This window comes from Onychostruthus taczanowskii, unplaced genomic scaffold (genome assembly GCF_017590055.1).
Source record: "Onychostruthus taczanowskii isolate IOZ18803 unplaced genomic scaffold, ASM1759005v1 scaffold31, whole genome shotgun sequence".
Lineage (NCBI taxonomy): Eukaryota > Metazoa > Chordata > Aves > Passeriformes > Passeridae > Onychostruthus > Onychostruthus taczanowskii.
In genome coordinates, this window is record NW_024500461.1 from 6,773,755 (window position 1) to 6,793,833 (window position 20,079).

At 43.6% G+C, this 20,079-nt stretch overlaps 2 protein-coding genes across 2 annotated transcripts; both read left to right on the forward strand.

Annotated features, from left to right (window-relative positions):
• The first annotated feature begins 2,610 nt into the window (after window positions 1-2,610).
• Window positions 2,611-4,131, forward strand: SNRPF (small nuclear ribonucleoprotein polypeptide F). Its single transcript, XM_041409818.1, has 4 exons — window positions 2,611-2,750; window positions 2,953-3,078; window positions 3,378-3,442; window positions 4,016-4,131. Exons 1-4 carry the CDS (start codon window positions 2,748-2,750, stop codon window positions 4,080-4,082), a joined length of 261 nt encoding a protein of 86 aa, XP_041265752.1. The 5' UTR covers window positions 2,611-2,747; the 3' UTR covers window positions 4,083-4,131.
• Window positions 4,132-9,906: 5,775 nt separating this feature from the next.
• Window positions 9,907-18,929, forward strand: AMDHD1 (amidohydrolase domain containing 1). The gene is made up of 9 exons (XM_041409839.1): window positions 9,907-10,064; window positions 10,603-10,709; window positions 11,984-12,048; window positions 12,632-12,909; window positions 15,644-15,869; window positions 16,721-16,845; window positions 17,698-17,791; window positions 18,188-18,348; window positions 18,724-18,929. Exons 1-9 carry the CDS (start codon window positions 9,922-9,924, stop codon window positions 18,836-18,838), a joined length of 1,314 nt encoding a protein of 437 aa, XP_041265773.1. The 5' UTR covers window positions 9,907-9,921; the 3' UTR covers window positions 18,839-18,929.
• Window positions 18,930-20,079: the final 1,150 nt, after the last annotated feature.

Sequence of the window (20,079 nt, forward strand, 5' to 3'; positions counted from 1 at the left end):
TCCTTAATAATGTGTTTACTGCAGGCAGAAACAGGTTATGGCAAGGAGCTCGTGTCCCAGCAAACTTGGCTGAATCAGGAAGGAGTTCTGCGCTGCTGAGGTTTCTCTCAGCAGTGTGATGGTACAGGGGCCCTCTCAGCTTGGTTTATGCCAACACAGTGCATTAGTGACATCAGTGAGCAATTGCACCTACACAGACAATGCCATCCAACCAGCCCCTCCACCAGAAATGCTGCTGCCCTTGAATGTCCAGCTGCATGATGTGTTTCCTTAGGAACAGAGCACAGGCATTTGTGTTAAATTCCCACCCCCGAGCTGTAAGAGAAAATCCTATCCATCCACCCAGGAGCTAAGGTTTGGATTAATCTGTTACAACAACTCTTTCCTGTTCATTTCCTGTTGAGCAACAGCCTAAATACCCTGACCCAAAGGCAGAAAAGAATGTAAATTATTACTTCCCCTATTACATGGGAAATACAAAGAAGACAAAAGGTGAAGTTCACCCCTGTGCTGAAGGTCTGAAGATCACTGTAAGAAGACTGTCTCTGAGTCAGAATGATTCAGTCAACAAGGTAAACAGCAAATTCCTCATAAGGGCGAAAGAAAAACATCAGCTATTTAATTTCCTGATTATCTGACTTACCCAGTTAACTACATCAGAGGTAGTCATGCATTCTGTGCTTTCTTCTTCCTACCCTACCAGCACACAAAATTGCTGCAGGCCCAGTCTCCAGCTGATGAGATTACTGACATGTGAATTCATGGACCAGTTGTGAAAGAAGTCAAGCAGTCGCTCTCTGACTGAGATCCACAACCCTGAGAAATGCTTGTTTATTGTAACAACAGGGCTGGAATATTTACCCACCTGAAGAACAGAGTGTACTAAAAGAAAAATATAAATGCTCTTATTTTTCAGTACACAAAAAGTTTTCCCAACATGAGTAGGAAACATTGTGGTCAAAATTAGTTTCATATGTAAAATTAACTACTGCTATTTACAGATAACATACCAAAACTGTTATATTGCCATTCACAGACATACATGTTTATCCTTGTCAGAACGGTGCAAAAATTGCTCTTACAGTATGATTTTATTCAAGACACTCTAAGCTCATTGCATTCTGCCACATTATACACGGTATCATGTGAAATCAGCTGCTCTATACTGCAAATGGCATGGAAAATTTTATATATATATATATATACCATTTCCCATTCTGTTAATATTTTTCCTTCATTGTCTAAACAAGACTTCCTTACAAAAAAATCTTATAAGTTAGTTACTTTTTCAGCTGGCCTATAGTGATCCTGCTACCAGAAAGATAATTAGCATTATTTTGCTGTTGCTTCTGTTGTCCATCTATTATACCCTAAAAGAAAACCACACTTATTTCTAATGGTCATGGGAATGTGTGTCTAGATATCTTCACAAGAAGTTCCATCTCAACATGAGGAAGGATTTCTTCATGTTGGAAGTGGCAGAACACTGGAACAGGTTGCCCAGGGAGGTCGTGGAGTCTCCCTCTCTGGAGACATTCCAAACCCACCTGGACACGATCCTGTGTCACCTGCTGCAGGTGACCCTGCCCTGGCAGGAGGGGTGACTGGATGACCTTCAGAGGCCCCTTCCAACCCTAACAATTCCGTGGCTCTGTAACTGCACTTGTGATGTATGCTAGTGAACAGGAATTACAATTCCATCTGTTTCCCTCATATGCATCCGCGGTGTGTAAGGACAGTCCGGACCTGGAGAAGATGGCTTGCTGCATCAACAGCTTTAAATGGGCAGATTTGAGGCGGCGAGAATGGTTTTGCCTTCGATACCAGGGCACTGGAGTCACTTTTGGAAGGTGGAGTGCACAAACCCCACGATAGCTCTGTTACTGAAAGGTTATGTTTCCTGAATGTGCTTTCCACATTCAGCACCCAATACACTGGAGATCAAGGGAATATGCGGAATGCAGGAACAGAAATACAGATTGTGGCATGTGATGAATTCATGCATCGAGCAGTATAAGGCATTAGTGAGGACGTGACAAACTGGTACAGGGTACAGGCGCTGGTTCAAGGTATTGGCACTGATGTTTCACCACTCTGTCTACACCCAAGAACATCTTTTCTTGGGAGTCAAAAGACACGGACAGGGAATTCGCACTTAACGTGTCCTATAAACGGTGAGATTTTCTATCCTTGAGTGCGCAATCCGAAAAGGCGCTGGCCGGCGGGTTTCTTTTCGCAGACGGACGGACGCCGCCGAGCTCTGGCCGCCCGCGGGGCTGGCCGGCACCGCCAGGAGAGGCAGAGAGAGCCGTCCCGCCGGTGCCACGGCCGCCGTCCCGCCGGTGCCACGGCCGCCGCCCCGCTCAGGCGCCGCCGCCCCGAGGGGACCGGCCCGGGGGGCGCAGCGAGGGGCGCGGGCACGCGCATCGGGCACAGGCTCGTACCCCCACACTGCCCACGGCCGCGCGACCACGGCGCGCCCCGCGGCAACAGCGATTGGTTGGGACTGGGGTGAGGGGCAACTGACCGGCCAATGAAAGAGGCCCGAGGCACCGGCGAGCCAATGGGCAGCCGCGCTTGAGGCTCGGCGCGTCGGGGCCCGGCAGCCAATGGAAGCGCGGCGCGGGTGAGAGGTCGGAGGTGGGAGAGCGGCGCCCCCGGAACGGGAAGCGGAGCGGTGCCCGGCGCCTCCCGTTGTCCCGCGGCGCGCACGAGGGGTTCCCGCGCGGGCCTGCGCTTCTCCCGCCATGGTGAGCGGCAGCCGGGAGGCGCGGGGGCCGCGAGGGGCGGGAGCCGGGCCGGTGGCGGCCCCGGCCCCAGGCGGCGGGCCGGGAGCCGGGAAGCCCGGGAGCCGGGAGGAGCGGGAGACGCTCCGTTACCGGCGCCAGGCGGCCGGGCCGGGCGGGGCGGAGCGGGAGGCGGGCGGCGCTGACCGTGTGCTTCCCCCGGCAGAGCCTGCCCCTCAACCCCAAGCCGTTCCTGAACGGGCTGACGGGGAAGCCGGTGATGGTGAAGCTGAAGTGGGGCATGGAGTACAAGGGCTACCTCGTCTCCGTGGACGGCTACATGAACATGCAGGTGAGCGCCCGGGCCGGGCACGGACCGGCTGTGGCCGCCCCATCCCTGGGAGCGGACGGCCAGGCCTGGTGCGGTGGGCGGAGCGTGCCCGTGGCGGGGCTCGCACTCAGACGCTGATGCCCGAGGCAGTTCCTTGCCCGCAGCCGGAGACGGGCGGTGTCCCGGTGGGATGCGGTGCCGAGCGGGAGCGCGGCCATCCCCGGTCGCTGTAGCCCTGGGCGGGGGCAGAACCGTCATGTGCTTTGCAGAGCCGCTTTTATTGCTGTCATTCAGACTTTTTTTCTCGTTTTCCTGTCAAGCTTGCAAACACAGAGGAGTACATAGACGGTGCGTTGTCTGGACACCTGGGTGAAGTTTTGATAAGGTAATTGGGGCATTGCTTATGGTGGAGGAAAGCTCTAAATCGCCTCACCACTTGTTTTAAAGCTTATACAGGTTGATGTTGTGTTTCTTGTGTAATTAAGATGCCAAATGTAGCTCTTACAGGAAGGCTATGAATGTGTCTTTTGTATCAAAGTCCCTTCTGAGAGGAGGAAAAAAGAATTTTTGAGTATATTTTAAGAAGTATTTATTATCCCCTTTGTGGTGACTAAATACTTTTGTTTTTCACATTATTGTGTATCTGGGAGTCCTTTGGCATTGTGAGTTAGTGGATTGCAATTGGAAACATTTTGCTTGCTTGGAAATTAAATTTGACCATAGCTGTTCACGCTAAATTAAAAATTTCATACAGCATTGTCAAACAGCTATTACATTTATGAAGTTGCACAGTTTAATGTACTGTGTGGAAAAGGTGCACAAGGTCAACAGCAGCATTTTGTTCTGTAGAATTTGGCTGTTGCCAGTCTACATTCAAGCAGAAAAATGTTTAAAGCATGTTTTATGTGGGGAAAATGATAATGTTTATATCTAAGGGAACTCTTGGTTCTGTTTACAGGTGCAATAATGTTTTGTACATCAGAGGTGTGGAAGAAGAGGAAGAAGATGGAGAAATGAGAGAATAGGTGTTTTGTATTTCTGGAAATAAACTTTTTTTTTCTTTTCTGTTTTTCATACTTTTGTAGTAAGATGTTTATTTCCATTGTGTGTTAGTATGGGGAAAATTAACCCTTTAAAAGATCTTTTAATATTTTACTGGTGTTTGAAAAACTGATGGTGGAGGAACAGCAGGTAATTATTTCAATTTAAAGTTGTAAACATTGAAATGAAGAGCGAGTATTTAAAAATGCCAGTTATGGTCCCACCTGAAATACAGGAAGACTTGGCAGTAACTATATTTTGCAGTATGTATGTCATGACTATTTAAATACATTTCATCTTTAAAACTGTTTATAAAACATTTGGAATTAGCTGGGAAGATTTCACTGCCAGTGAGGTGTGGAGATCTGTTATACCCCAGTTTCTCTCAGAAATATTCTCCTGCTTGGAGTCAGGAAGCTTGAAGCGTGGCTGCATGGTCATTAAGGAAGGACAAACGTGTATCAGCTTAGCAGCCAGCAGCCACACAGGCAAAAGCAGCTGCAGAGATCCACAGGCTTGAGTGGCATCAATAGAGTTGAGACAAGAGACTGCAGGGTGGGAGTGTGCTTTGTGAGTCTCTGCTGAAGAGTGGAAAGAGTGCTGTGGTCCTCCTCAGCAGGTTGTGAAGACATGTTCTGTCTAAAAGCTGCACAGGTTGTGGTTGTCAGGATCAATCCTGCAGAGAAATGCCTCCCTGTTTCATGTTGGAAGTCATCCCTCGAGCTATCCATGTGTTGCTTTAATATTTACGTATGTAAGTTTCCATAAAGAAAAATCATTTTGGATGTACCTGTGCAGGTGTTTCATTACTTAAATCAGACCCTTTTTGGCAGCTTCACAGCTCTGCTGAAGTTCCCTGCAGTCCCATTGGGAAAGAGAAAAGAGCTATTTAAGCTAAAGTACAGATAAATGAGTACTTTAAAATTGGCAGCGAGCCTAGGAAACCTCAGAACAGCTGGATGTGTTCTGAGGGGCGGCAGGAATGAAAGGCAAAGAAGCACCTCCCCTGGTTTGCAATGCAGCACGTCCTGTTAAGGGCTGCACGGTGCAGAACAGAGCCCTTCCCGTGCTGCCACTGTGCCACAGTGCTGTGATCCGTGTCAGGGGAGGAACAGCTGTGACTGTCACCTTGGTGTCTAAGTCAGCTCCTTGTCTGCAGTGGGCTGGCACTGATCTGAAAGCTGCTCTTGCTCATGAGGGAGAGGGACTGGAGGTGAGTTTGTCTTGCATTACCTGAGCACTGGGTCAGCAAAGGGCCATCACTGGCAGCTCCCCAAGCTTCAGCTTTTCAGAGTGACTGGGAAGACCAGGCTTATGCTGAACCCCTTCTGTGTGCAGAGATGGATGTGACTGTTCCTCAGCTAAACAGGCGTGTCTATAGAAGGATGTGTGGAGTTGTGCTGTACAGCCAGGGTGCTTACTTCCTTTCCTGAGGGTAAAGAAAATGTTTTGGCCTTGGAGAGAGAGCTACCTCCTATAATTCATAGCACTCCCTCTGATTCCCTTCCTACCGGGTGAGAATTCATCAGTGTAGGACACCGGTGGTTGTTGGTGAAATGTTGATTTTTGTGCTAGGAAGAATCCTCACACAAGGAAAGTCCTGTAGCAGTTTAAAATTACCAGAAACCTTTTTAAGAAAAAAACCCAAAAAACCAAAAAACAACCAAGCCAGAGCAGAATAGAAGCAAGGGAGTATTTTGTGCATGATGACCTTAATGTGGCAGATACTTCCTAACTTAAAAATGGGCTGTTGGTATTCCAGGACAGACGGCCTGCACCCATCATCAGGAAAGCAGCCACATCTGTTTTGCTGGGGGCTGTTAGAAATGAATCAAAGTAGACAGACACAGCTGGTGAATATCTAGATTAAACCACTATCTAGAAAAAAGTAACCAAAAAAAAAAAAAGACAACACAAAACACCAAACTGGAAGTCTCCAGTAAGATGAATAATAGGAAAGACAAGTGGACTTACATTTTGGAAAATCAGGAACTCGGAACTGAGAAAAGAAAGATGTTTTTCTCATGTAATTTATCTCATCTTTCAGGCAAATAAGCTGCTTTAGAGTGTCTTGAGTTTTCATCCTCAATAAAGGTATGATCCTTTCACACAGCTTCATATTCTTTGGAGATGTTTTGTTATATTTGGTTTTTTTGACAGTTTAGACTTCAAACTCAGACCATTTTACTTTTGCATAGCACCACTAGGCATCAAAGACTTTAACTGAATAATACCTTGGTGCATAACTTGATAACTAGTCTTAGTTTAGTTACACTGCAAAAATGGAGCCATGTGTTTCTCTTTGCTACCATCAAGTGTTCCATTCATTTCAGTGGAAGAACCCATGCAGATAATCAGACAACAACTTAAACGTGTGCTTAACTTAGATCTTTGTCCTAAATGATGGGGAAAGAATTGCAGTGCAGGTGAAGATAAGGTGCTCTGAGAATATCAGAGTAATTGGAGCTGGTTCTTAGTTCATATGGAGTAAACCCCATGATTACAGATTTTTTTTCATCTCTGGAGAAAGTCCAAAAGGCAAAAGAACTGGGAACATTCACTTAGGTGTGTATTAAAGACAAAAATAAAAGGGCTTGGGATTTTGTGTTAAATACAAGGTACATAAAGTAACTAAAAAGAAAAATTTCTTTAATGTGTTTAATTTGTTGCAATTGTTTATAGGATAAAAGAAATTAGAGATAAAGTAGCAGGACACTCGGGAAAAGACTACATCCTGCAAAACCACTTATTAAATATGGTGAAAAGGTGGTCAAAAAGAGCCTAGAAATAGTAAGGCATGACATACCACATGTAGTTTCGAGCTTATTTTTGTGTTTCTCATTTGGGTATTAGGTTGTTTGCTGTTTATTTTTTACTTGGAAACTTTCCCATTCCTAGGTGTATGCAAAAAAAGAGTACACAACTTACCTAAGAAGACCCTAAATCCTCATCATTGCTAAGAGAAAAAATGCAGCAAACTCCAGTTCCATATTGTGCAGCTCACAGTCTGCAAAGAGGGATAAGCTTTGGCCATAAGCCCAGATGCTGGAATTGTACCAGGTGCACACATCCCACACAGGTGGACACAAGCTCTCCTTTTCCTTAGCTGCAGTTTATGAAAAGGCAACAAAGGCACATAGGTTGGCAAGGTTGCACTGTGCTCAGGGAGAACCAAACTGTCCCCTGAGGCAAATGGTGGTGTCCCCTCAAAAGGTCTCCCCCTCCCTGGGCCGCTGTGGAGTTTGCCAAAGACAGATCTGGGAACAGAAGATTCAGAAAGCTCATCTGAGCAAATGCAGTGTTTCCATGGTTTGAGAGGTGCAAGGTTCTACACAGAAAAAATAAAATGCAGAATTTACTTTTACTTTGGTAAAACTATGCAAGAAGTATTTGTAAATGTGATGTTAAGCTCCATCTGACATGAGGGAATTCAAAGGTATGTAACAGATTTGCAATTTAGTTTGGATCCATTCCACATTTGCAAGTCTCTTTCATCCAAGTGATGCATTTGCTGTGTTAGATCCTGAGGGTTTACTGACCTCTGCTGCTTTTGTAAACAGGGAAATAGCAATCAGTAAATTTCATTTGTAATTAACTTGTGTTAAGGCATGCATAGTGTCCCCTTTCAGGACACTTCATCATGCTATGTGTATTATTGGAAAGGTCTGGTTAGTGGATGAAAAAAACTAATCCACAAATATAAGGAAAATGTAGCCAATATTTGATTTGAGACTCATCTCTAGCTTTGGGCTTTTAATTTTTAATTACAAGTTGTTTACAAGAACAGACATTCTAATGTAGCTGTGACAGTGTATTTGGAAATGTGTCCTGGAGGAATAAGCATGTCATTCTCATGTAAAGCACCAGCAAGAAGAGATGAAATCCCTTAAATCAATAACCTGATACTCAACTTTTTTATCTCTACTTTTCCTGGGATATTTTTCTCCCATTGAAAATGCCACATTTAAAAATGATTTTCAAAAAGAACTTTCACTGGAACTTTAAGGTAGTTTAAAATCTCTAAATTTAAGAAATTTTTGCAGGGTTCCTTTAGCACCCTAGAGTCCTCTGTTTACATCCAGTGAATTCTGCTAACATTTTAAAAATACAGCCGAGTATTTAGAATCTGTACTGTTTGAATCAAACTCTAGAATTTCCTGAGTATGCAACCTGGAAACCATTCCTGCACTTACTTTTCTAGGCAGTATTCTTAAAAATAGATGGGGCACAGCATGTCAGAAACCTGACTGCAGAGGATTGACCTTTTTTCTTATACTGATCTATTACATTCTTCACCAGAAAAGAACCAGGGCATATAGAAATACACAAGCACATCTGTAAATTTTCTGCAAACAGAATTTTAGTCTTAGAACAAAATACACTCCTAGCTTACTAAGCATAATATCTTCACCAATTCTCAGGTTTTAAATCAGGATCTAACCTTGAATCTTGGAGAAGCCTAGAGCACAAAACTGGTTTTTTTTTTTCTTTCAAAGTGTAACAACACAGCTCACAGGTGTGTTGATCTTTCCTTTTTTCCCCCTCCACTGCAACATGCTGTGTTTCATTCCTGACACAGCAGCTCTCAGCCCACCACCGCTGCTTAGGCATTCCCCACAACGGGATGTCCTTCTGTGCTTGTTATGATGCTGTTGCCAGGTTTTTCTGTGATTTCTGCTTTCAAACATATTGTGATACTGCTGGGGAGCACCACAGTCAGCAGCAGGAACTCCTGGGAGTGGTAAAGCATCCTCTACCAGCTCTCCTGTCAATCTTCTCTGTGTTTAGGCCTAAGTGAGAGTTCAGGAGGAAGATGAAGGCTGTGTCGTGGTGCAGCATTATGCCAGTGGAGAAGCATCACAAGGCAACACCCAACTCTATTGTAGTTTTACTCACTTTTCAGGTTTGTTATTAAATACAAATTACTGGCCTTTATATGCAAATCTTGCCTCATTTGCAAAGAAGACCTCACCAGAAAGGCTCATTCAAAGAGCCAATGTAACCAACTGTTTCTGCTGAATGTGTATATGTGTATATGCACATAGATGTGTTACAAGCATTTACAATCTCTTGTAAGAGATTTAGAAGATTCTCTTTCTAAAAGAAAAGAAGGTGTCTAAAGAAGATTGCCACCGCGGGAGAAGTGTTTGATGGACCACTTGTTTAGAAAGACACTCCATTTTCCAGCTGGGAAATACTGGAGTCCTATAGATGCTGTGAATCTGCGAAGAGAAGAAAACAAAACAAAAAAATCCGTGTTGGGAGCAAGTATTTCCTCTCAGATTCTCCCATCCCTCGTTCTGCAGGGGGCAGCAGAATCGCACGAACATTTCGTTGTTGGAATCGGATAAATTAATATCGGCCTGGATAAAGGAATATGTGCCTGAATATCTGGCGCGGTGGGAGGTGCTGTGGTCCCTCGGGGCTGTTGCTGGGATGCGGGCAAGGTGGTTGGTGCGGGCAAAATGATGGATGCTGGAGAGGGGATGGACGCCGGGGAGGGGGCCCGTGGGCAAACAGGCACTCCCAAACCAGAGGCTCTTATTTTCTTGGCAAAGGGAAATCTCCAGATGGTGCTGTCCAGGATTGAGATCTCCGGGAAGCCCCAGCTGGAAAAGCCGGTGCTTGGGAGTTGTCACGTTATCCTGGACCGAATCCAGCGGAGCATCCCGCGCCTGGAGCGGGCTGCGGCAGTCAGGGCAGAGCCGGCGGGCAGGGCCGGGGCCGGCTCGGAGCCGGCGGGCGGGGCAGGCCGGGGGGCGGGAGGGCCGCGCCGCCCCGGGACTTTGAGCCCGGCGGGCCCGGCAGTCGGGGGCCGCGGCCATGGCGGGCCGGCAGCGGCACCGGCTGCTGCTGGAGAACGCCGAGCAGCTGGTGCTGGTCTGCGGCCGGCGAGAGCCCTACCTGCGGCGGGACGGCGCTGCCAGCCTGGGCGTGCTGCGGGCCGCCAGCCTGGTGGTGGGGCTGTGAGTGAGGGGCCGGCGGGGCCCGGCGGGCTCGGCTTGGGCACGGGGCTCGGCTTCGGCACGGCTGGGGTCCGGGGGCAGGGTGGGAGGCATCCCCCAAGCGCAGTCCAGGCTTCCCGGTACCATCCTCACACTCCGCTGGGAGAACAGTCCCAAAGGGGCTGTGGCTTCCCGGGGCGTGATCCAGGTCCAGGCGATCGCATTTGGATTTGAGTGAGGGGACGAGTGCCCTGCGGTAGATGCTGTGTGCTCGCTGATCTGCAGGAGGAAAACGGTGTTACCTAGCGGGAATTAGAGCAGAACAGTACCAAGGTGTCATCCAGAGGGATCTAAGCAGAGGAAAAGCGTTACGGCAAACAGCTTGAAACGCATGGCATTACCCCAGTGTTTGCTGTGTATCTGTAACATGAGCAAACCACCTCCACATGTGCATCTTCAGTCCTCCTGAAGGTCCTGCCGCTATTGTCCCGGGAGCTCTGTCGTCGAGCACCTGACTTTTAAACAGGCTCACACGTTCTTTGTTCATTGTGTTTTGCAGGGATGGTTGTATCAAAGCTGTGGGCCAGGCAGATGTTATTCGCAATCAGTTTTCAGAAGCAACGTTTGAAAGGATAATTGACTGCTCTGGGAAGTGCGTGTTGCCAGGTAGGTGTATTTTTGTGATACAAAGGAACGGCACTGCCAGGGACATGCAGCTCAAGGGACGTGATCCTGGTACTCTGCTCAGCCCTGGTGAGACACATCTGGAATGCTGTGTCCACTTCTGGGCTTCACAGTACAAGAGAGACATGGAGCTGCTGGAGTGGGTCCAGTGGAGGGCTATAGAGATTATGAAGGGTTCAAAGCATCTCTCTTATGAGGAGAGACTGAGAGAGTTTGGTCTGTTCAACCTCAAGAAGAGGCAACTGAAAGGGGACCTCATCAAAATCTGAAGTGGGGGATGACAAGAGGATGTTTCCAGGCTCTGCTCAGTGCTGCGAAGCAATAGGACAAGAGGGAATGGGCAGAAACTGATGCACAGGAAGCTCCACCTAAACATGAGGAAAAACTTCTTTACTGTGCAGGTGACTTAGCCCTGGAACAGGCTGCCCAGAGGGGCTGTGGAGTCTCCCTCACTGGAGATATTCAAGGGTTCTTTTGGGCTTCATGGTGGAGCTCTTTCTTCTCTTGTTTTGTCTGTAGATCTGTTCCTCTGTATCGTGGATCACAACAGGAATGTAGCTGACCCACAGAGTGACTCTTCAGATTCACTGCTCTTTTCTGTACTCTCTCAGCCCATCAGCCATTTAGCCACAGAGCTCAGTCTGTCCATCCTGCCCACAGCTGTTTGGAGGCAAAAGGGATTTAAGTCACAAATTCTGCAACTTTGTCTGATAAAAAATCCCCAAAAGATGAGCAAGTCTATTGCGTGTTACATTATCCAAGTGGTGTTAGTACATGAGCCGTCAGACCTGTTTCTCTTACAGTGGCCTTGCCATTCAGCAGTGGCAGTTTCAGAGCTTGTAGAAAAGGCTCCCACTGTTGTCATTCTTGCTAGAGGAAGTGTAGTGTGCTAAGCCCAGCCTAAGCAGTTTGCCTTTTTTGAAAGAGTACAGGCTTAAAGTCTAATGAACTCTTTCAAAGTCTGTTATTTATCCTTTTTTCCACAGTTTGAAAACTTTATCAAAATATCAAACTCAGCAACAGATGCATTTACCTGGAGACATTTTGCCTAAGGTGTCAGACCTAGAAAAAATATAAAGAAAATGAATAGCCTCTGAAGAAAATCCTAGTTATTTGGCTGGTTGGATTTTTTTTTCCTCTAACCAATAGAGACTTTTTAGGGGAGCTTCTGCTTTCTGTTTAATTTGATTGCATGTTCATAATATTTACTCTTACACAGTGAATTAACTCGTGTACATTTACTTTGTTTTCTTTAGGCCTGGTAGATGCACATACACATCCAGTGTGGGCTGGTGATAGGGTTCATGAGTTTGCAATGAAGGTAATAGCATAAAATTACACAGATGGATTTTGCTTCCACCTTTTTGAAAATTTTTAATGCATAACTGTTTCCACTTCTGAGTAACTCTCATCTTTCTTTTATAGAAAAATACATAATTTCTGTCAGATTATCTGCCTGGGGGAGGAGGGATGATTTTTGAATACTGAGAGGGGAGTGTACCTGCATTCTTTGCAGCCACCATTGATATATTTCTGCATTAACTGAAGCAATACAGGAGTGCCACCTTCTATTACCATCTAAGTCTTGATTTTTTCCTTCCTTGTTCTTTTCCACATAAATGAATTTCGAGCTGGAGACTGGTTTTCCCCTTGGACTTGGGGGAAAGCAAATCTTCAGAATAATTCTCTTTATGCTGCTTCTCACAACATTTCTTCACTTAAGTGGAAGGGAGAGAGAAGAAAAGGGGGAGGGAGGAAGAATGAATGGGGATTTTTTTCTCACTCTTTGTCTCTCTCACCGCAAAGAGACCTCAAGGCACTTTCCAGTATCTCTTGGATGGAAAACACACTGTTCATAGCTAATTGTATGGGGGTGGTTTTTGTTTCCTTTGCTTTAACCCAAGCTGGCAGGTGCATCCTACATGGAGATCCACCAGGCTGGGGGAGGGATCCACTTTACCGTGGAGCACACTCGGAAGGCCACGGAGGACGAGCTGCTGGCCACGCTGCAGCAGCGCCTGGGCCGCATGCTGAGAGCAGGATCCACGCTGGTGGAGTGCAAGAGTGGCTACGGGCTCAGCCTGGAGACCGAGCTCAAAATGCTCCGGGTGATCGAGCGCGCGCGGAAATCCGCGGATGTCGGCATCTCCTCAACCTACTGCGGGGCTCACGCCGTGCCCAAGTAATTGCATTGACTTTCCTTTCTCTTCTGAAGTGCTGCTGCTTTGCATTGAAAACTGGTTTCTTCTGCCTCACTCCTAAAATACAGCATGCTTGTAAAACAGCAGCCAATATTTACAGGAAGCTCTCCTAAATTTTAATTTGAAGGAAGGCAGGGCAGTATATTTAGTGACTCCTAAATGCTCAGAACCCCTGCCTCCAGCTGATGCTCACACTGGACATAACACAGAAAAGTCTTCTGCTTGCATTTGCTGCTATCCTTCAAGCTTGGTGTATGCCATGAGATTTTATTTTGGTTAAATAACAAAAAAAAACAAACATATTTAATCATTGTATAGCTCCATAAACAGTTTAATTACGCTTCCGTGCAATGAAGACTTGCATACATCTTATAGCTATGAGATGAAGATTAAAATGTTTTTAATCAATTATTCTGATGGCTTAAGTAGACATATCATAAAAATCCTTCTCATTTCTGATGTTGATTTCACTGTGGTGGAATTAACATCTTAATGTTACCTGATTTTAGTGTATGAAGGAACTAATGAGGAGTTTTAGCTGGATATTTTGACATACTAAGTGTTAGGCTGTTGCAAGACAAGGCATGAGAGATGGAGGCAGGCTTATTATGTGGCAGTATTCAAGAGATGTTCATTAAAGGAAAAAAAAAAATTCAAAAAAACCCCCCAAAAAACACCAAAAAAAACCCAAAAAACCAAAACTAAACCAAAACAACCCCAACCTTTTCTAACATTCAAGAAAACATGACCCAGAAAGTATTTTTTGCATTCTAATTCTTCTGTATTTGGAGGAGGATGGTAAATTATCTTTTGTCAGTCTAACTGTGGAAAATGAGTCCTGTATCACCTTCAGTAACTGGGAGATGGTTAAGAATAAAGTAACTAAAATCAGCTGAAGGCAGCAATTACTTCTTTCAGGAAGTTCTACTAAAATTTAGAGAACTCAATGGTAAAATAAAATTGACCTTTCACCCCAAACTATATATATATATATATATATATATATATATATATATATATATATTTCTTAACCCTTCCTTTCTCTTTCCGCTAAAAAGCCTTGGCAGGATCTCAGCCAAAATCCTGATAAATTGTCTTTCCAACCAAAATGCTTTGAGCATTTCTATAAACCAGTGAAATAGTTTCCAGTGTTTTTACAAACATATGAACTCTCATGTGTTAGAAAGGCAGGTATGATTTCTCATTCTCTGCACACTTCTGTCCCCACTGGTGCACATCAAGCATAACAACATGTAGTAGTAGTAGTAATGATACTGTATTTTAAGTAAGGAGAAAAGGTAGTTGGGGATTTGAGAGAATTTTCTGAAGGAAATACTGAGTTATCTGTATTTTTCAGTTTGTGTCTTTTTAAATAATCTTGTCTCTTTTCAATCAAATGTTTGTGTCTGGACTACTTTGCCTGAATTTTATGCTACCCCTCAAACTTAGACTCTGGTTTGGGTTGTCATTTTGACCAGGAGGAAATCTGCAGCTCTTCCTTGGTCTCTCCAGTCATCATTTTGAATCAAACTAATGATTTGGGAAATGTTTGAATTTTAAAAATCATTATTTTTTTATTAGTAAGTGTTTACTGAGCCATTTCCCACTTTATCAAGAAATTTTCAAAGTGTTTTCCTGGATAGAAATCTTCTGCATTAAAACAACAGCAGTTTTGTTTTGCATTTTGGGGCATTATATCCCTCAAAAAGTGAAACCATTTCTTAGTGTTTCCCTCTGTTTTGTCTTGGCTCTGGCCCTAATCTTTCAGCCCAAATTCCTCCAAAGGCTGCTGAGTAGAAAGAGAAAAGGGAGAAACCTTGGCAGGGTCAGAGGCTGAGCAACCCTGCCTGCTTCAGTGAGAAGGGAATGGTAGAGGGGCTCTGCTTTATAACCTGGTTTATAAATTCAGGCAGAATTTGGCTTCTTGAATTGACTCCATTGCATGGTTCCTGACTCAGCCTTGTGTGGCACTCGTAGTGCCAGTGTCTGCATGCCTTACAGTGCCTGAAATGAGCATTCAGATTCTCTGGCATTTACCTGCTGTACATCCCTTGTCCTTAGACATTAAAATTGGAAAATGCTAACTCAACTGCATGTTTTGGCATTGTTTGCTCTTTCTAAGGCATTTAGTGATCTCTCCTGGGTTATCCTTATGTAATAGGGGATTCATAAATGGTTCTGACTTTGGCAAATCAAACCTTGGGTAGCCCCTCTGATTAGAAACAGTTATCTGTTCATCACTCTGAATGATGTAAAAGGAGGAGAGGTGAATTAATAATAATGACTTATACTGCATATCCCCTTTGAGCTTTGATACTTGCATAAAAATATTGTATGAATACCATTTAACATATTCAAATGCTTACTTATATATTTTAAATACTTACATTTTAGGATACAGTATGAAGAGATCAGAATATATGAATAAGAAAGCAGAAAAATTTGTTTTAAAGTATCCCATATCTTTGTTAGCATCCAAGATGCCAACCTTATTAAAAACATTTAGTAATACAATCTAATATTCTTTGAATGGAAAGTAACTCATGTTGGAGAGTACATGAATTACAATGGGGCTTATTTTTTTAATTTGAAGGTTTTTTGAGGGATTCATATTTACATCATTTCCTAAGTAATTCAGTAATTGCATGTATGGCTTGAGTGTGCCAGACTTCAAGGATGTTACTTATAGGGCTCTGTAACATTTCTTTTCGTTAGAGGGAAAACTGCTGCTGAAGCCACAGATGACATTATCAATAACCACCTTCCTAAACTGAAAGAACTCAAACTGAGTGGTGAGATACATGTTAACAATATAGATGTGTTCTGTGAGAAGGGAGTCTTTGATCTGGAGTCTACAGGGAGAATACTTCAAGCTGGAAAGGACATAGGGTTACAGATTAACTTCCACGGTGATGAACTGCATCCGATGAAATCTGCTGAGGTACGTCTTTCTTAACATGAATTTTTGCTCCTGTGAGAGCCCAGTCTGTGAAAGAATTGCAGTTTTCAAAACTGAGGTTGTCTTTTCTAAGACTTCATGCAATAGACCATCTGATAGAAACAGATGCCAGGAAGAGCAGTCCATGTGCAGCTTTGGAGGTGAGGACATGGGAGGAAGCCTTGACCTCTGGGACTAATGTGCACTGGCTAACCAAACATTGACTTTGCTTATCTTCCACATGGGATACAGATCGGGAAGGTGGATATCCATGCACCCAAGGATGACAAAAACATGGTTTCTATGCAACTTGAAAAATAGGTGGTTTAGTCAAGACTAGGTTTCCAAATATCTTGATAAAGAAAGTCCCTTTGACACCATATTTCACCATCATGTAAATATTGCTTCCTTCCCATGGGGTCTGCCCAAGCTGTATATAAAAAAAACAACAAAACCAAACCAAACCAAAAACTTGTTTGATTATAAAAGCCTATTTGACTTCCCCATTGAAGGCAGCTTGCAGTTTTGTGAACTATTTTCTGATGGATCCTTTATGAGCAGGAGTTGATAATGTTTTCATCCATGGCTCTCACATAATTTGTGTGTTAGGCTGTTGAAAACGCCACTGAAGGTGTGCTTCTGCTTCATGGGTGGATAAAGTGATCAGCTTTTCCTGCAGTAAATGAACAAATACTTTGTCTCTGTAGTCTGATTATTCTTTAAAGCATTCTTTGCTATTTCTCTTCTGGTATATTTTGCATTAATAGTGAATTGTTTCTTCCAGTTGTTTAGAAACAACTTTTTAAACTGAATTGATTGAGAATAGTGAGTAATTTTCTTGAAAATTTCCTCAGCTTGGAGCTGAGCTGGGAGCCCGGGCCATCAGCCACCTGGAAGAAGTTAGTGATGAAGGTATTGTGGCGATGGCAAGAGCTAAGTGTGCTGCTGTCCTTCTGCCAACAACAGCCTACATGCTAAGGTAAGGCCACTAGATGAAGGGAAACTTCTGAAACTGCAAATCCATGTGTGTGCTTTGAGGGGCTTTTAATCTAAAAGCATAAGTGTGTATCTGTGCCTTAAGGATCAGTCTGGGTCAGTGAAGGCAGTCACACGTACTGAGAACTGAATGAGCCTCCCTCCTTGTGTCTTATTTCTGCCAGAAATCCTCAAAAATCCTTGAGAGTGCTGAGAAGTCTCACAGTAGATTCAGGATGGCTTTACGGCAACTATGGCTAAAACTTCCTAGAGAGTGTATTTCCAAGTGCCCACCCTGCAAACACTTACACAGATTAATCCAAGGGCTGAACAATCTTGAAATGGCTCTTCCAGATACTGAAGTTATTGAAAACATCTTTTGCATTATAATTGCTAAGTGAAAAGATATCTAATGTATGCAGACTAAGCTCCCAGATTCAAAAATCAGGAAGGGACTATTGCATTGCATGTGCCACTGCTCATATTTTGGATCCTGTCTTTGCAGCTGTAAGAACTAGAAAATTAGTATTTTTCAGAAATGAAGACTTTTATCTTGTAAATTCTTAAGTGACTGAGGTCTGGATAAATACCAGAATTTCAGTGGTTTGGAACCTGATGGTTGACACTGGCTGGTGCTACATGCAGTTGCTGCAAAAGTGGTGTCTCACACTTTCCATTTATGTTGTCTATAAGATGATAAGTAGGGATGCAAGAGGAGAATTTGGGTTTTCATCTCTATAAGGATCATTGTAACTGAATGCATGAATGCAGCCAAACTGAGAGATGACTTTTGCCTTTGTAAATCATTGTATGATAACTAAGCAAATTGTACTGATAAATTTATTTTTCCCACTAGACTGAAGCAACCTCAAGCTAGAAAGATGTTGGAAGAAGGTGTTATAGTTGCTCTTGGCAGTGACTTTAATCCTAATGCATACTGTTTTTCAATGGTAAGATAATCCTAATACTGAAAGCATAGAATTATGAAATTCTTACTAGTACAACTTGTGTATAGGTCTTGCACACTTCAAAGTGGTTTCAAGTGCACAAGGAGAGCTGCCTGCCCCATGCAGATGGCTGTCTGTGCTTGTTTGTGTGGACTGGTAGTTTTTGCCAGAAATTCTTGAAACCAGAATGGGTTCCATCCTTCATATGCACTGAGAGGCCTGTGCAAAATGCTCTCAAAGCTACTGATTTTAGAGTTCTCGTTTTGGATTTGGCAAAATTTATGTTGTACAAAACAGCTCCTTCTGTTGTGCAAGGAAAAAGGAGAGTGCTTAGGGATTTGAAGCATAAACAGCTTTGTGTTCCTGGTAACTCCCATTGTCCCCTTGCTTGCCTACTAGCCTATGGTGATGCATCTGGCCTGTGTAAACATGAAGATGTCAATGAATGAAGCACTGGCAGCTGCCACCATTAATGCAGCTTATGCTCTGGGCAAATCAGACACGCATGGCTCCTTGGAGGTCGGCAAGCAGGGGGATCTTCTTGTCATAAACTCATCAAGGTTTGTTCTTCCATTGGCATTTGAAATCTGCTTTAGCCTTAGTTATCTTCACTGAATAAAGGGACACTGGTAGCATTTCAGACCCACTTTCATTTTCCTTAATTACTCCAGTGGAAAATAAAGCCTAAGACTTTTGGGGCTGTTATTACAAGTAACCATGCCTAACTACAAATTACCTAGAGTTAATATGTATTTATTTTGTGGAATAAATTCTCTACTGATAGACTCACTGTATTCATGCAGCAAGAGACAACATGTAGACATGGAATAGTGTTTTCCCCTTTTCAAGCAAATCTTATGAAATTGCCAGGTGTGCTGGGCATGTGACCTGCTCTTATGCAAGTTTAAATATTCTTAAACATCTTATCTTTTTAGGTGGGAGCACTTGATTTACCAGTTTGGTGGACATGAATCACTGATCAACTACGTTATAGTTAAAGGAAAAGTAATCTATGAAAATGAGAGGTGTGAGACAGTGGGCAGTTACTGAGAGAAGGCAGTAGTTTAGTGAGCTACTAAAATCAAATTAGCATGGAGTATTTCAAAGCAACAGACAAATCAGATTTGTATTTACTGGTAAATTGTTTGCCTGCTCACCTTACTCTTATTCAAATAAACCTTACCAAGCATTACCCATTTGGTGTATCTCCATGTCCATTGTCCTTCTCTCCAGCACAATAAAATAATTTCTAATTGTATCCATCTTAAATAAGACAGTTTCCAAATATGTTTTTGCTGTACAATTAATCTATAATATTATAATATTTGAAAATAACCCGAACAAACTGGCAATGACTAAGCAGTTTGGATCCAGGTAAGATTTACTGGGTAGTGTGATGTTAAGTGACCTGTGACAGAGGGTCAGGGGCTCAGGCATGCATGTTTGGCATGGCCCTTGGCTGTGCAGGGAGAAGATCACATGCAGTGTCATACAGATGTTCCAGAAAAGACCTAATTTTGTTTATTCTAGGTTGAATCTGAAATAACATGAGATACATTTGTTTGTGGAAGTTTGAATGTGATTCTAGTAAATTAAATATGATAACTTTTACTCAAAGCCATGTTAAAACTTAGGAGCCTAACTTTTAAAAAGTGCTCTTTCATTTATCTTTCAGCTACTGCTTTTTCCCCCCCCCGGCTTGTAACATCATTTAGGAATGCAGTATGTAGAAAAAAAGGATGATACAGCTCAGGAGAATTTAAGCTTTTGCAGTATTTAAGCAGAGGGTCTGGGGTAGGAGGGTCTCTGAATACCCATGGACTAAGTCTTTTCTTCAAATTTTCAAGTGGATGGTGGCTGCAGAAGCAAAAAGGATTTACTTTCTGAAGGTAAAGTCATAAAATTGCACCTGACAAGCACCTGAAGAACTTCACATCAAAAATAGTTATTGATATAAGCAAGTGACATAACCTATGATATAGAGCAGAGTGCTTTAGTGAACCAGACCCTTGAGGAAGGACAATGCTCTCATTCTGATTAACAGATATTTGAAAGCCATCACGAACATGTATGAGCATTATTATGACCTTCTGATCTCCCTGAGCCTTGAGCACATCTGTTAACTCCCAAAATCTGCAAGCCATCCCCTGTAGTATCTTTATTCATGCTTTACTTGATCCAGGCTAGCCAACCAAATCAGTTTTTAAAACAATGTAATAGCATTCCTGCCACCTGACGTGTTTTCCTGCAAGCAGATGTTTTACCAGATGTGGGTGTGGAACTTTGTTTCT

Excerpts from the sequence above, each read along its gene's own strand:
- SNRPF (XM_041409818.1), top strand. Across the intron at positions 3,079-3,377 it reads ACGGCTACATGAACATGCAG|CTTGCAAACACAGAGGAGTA; the intron begins GTGAGCGCCCGG and ends TTTCCTGTCAAG. Across the intron at positions 3,443-4,015 it reads CTGGGTGAAGTTTTGATAAG|GTGCAATAATGTTTTGTACA; the intron begins GTAATTGGGGCA and ends TTCTGTTTACAG.
- AMDHD1 (XM_041409839.1), top strand. The coding sequence starts at position 9,922 with ATGGCGGGCCGGCAGCGGCACCGGCTGCTGCTGGAGAACGCCGAGCAG. Across the intron at positions 10,065-10,602 it reads GCCAGCCTGGTGGTGGGGCT|GGATGGTTGTATCAAAGCTG; the intron begins GTGAGTGAGGGG and ends TGTGTTTTGCAG. Across the intron at positions 17,792-18,187 it reads ATGCATACTGTTTTTCAATG|CCTATGGTGATGCATCTGGC; the intron begins GTAAGATAATCC and ends CTTGCCTACTAG.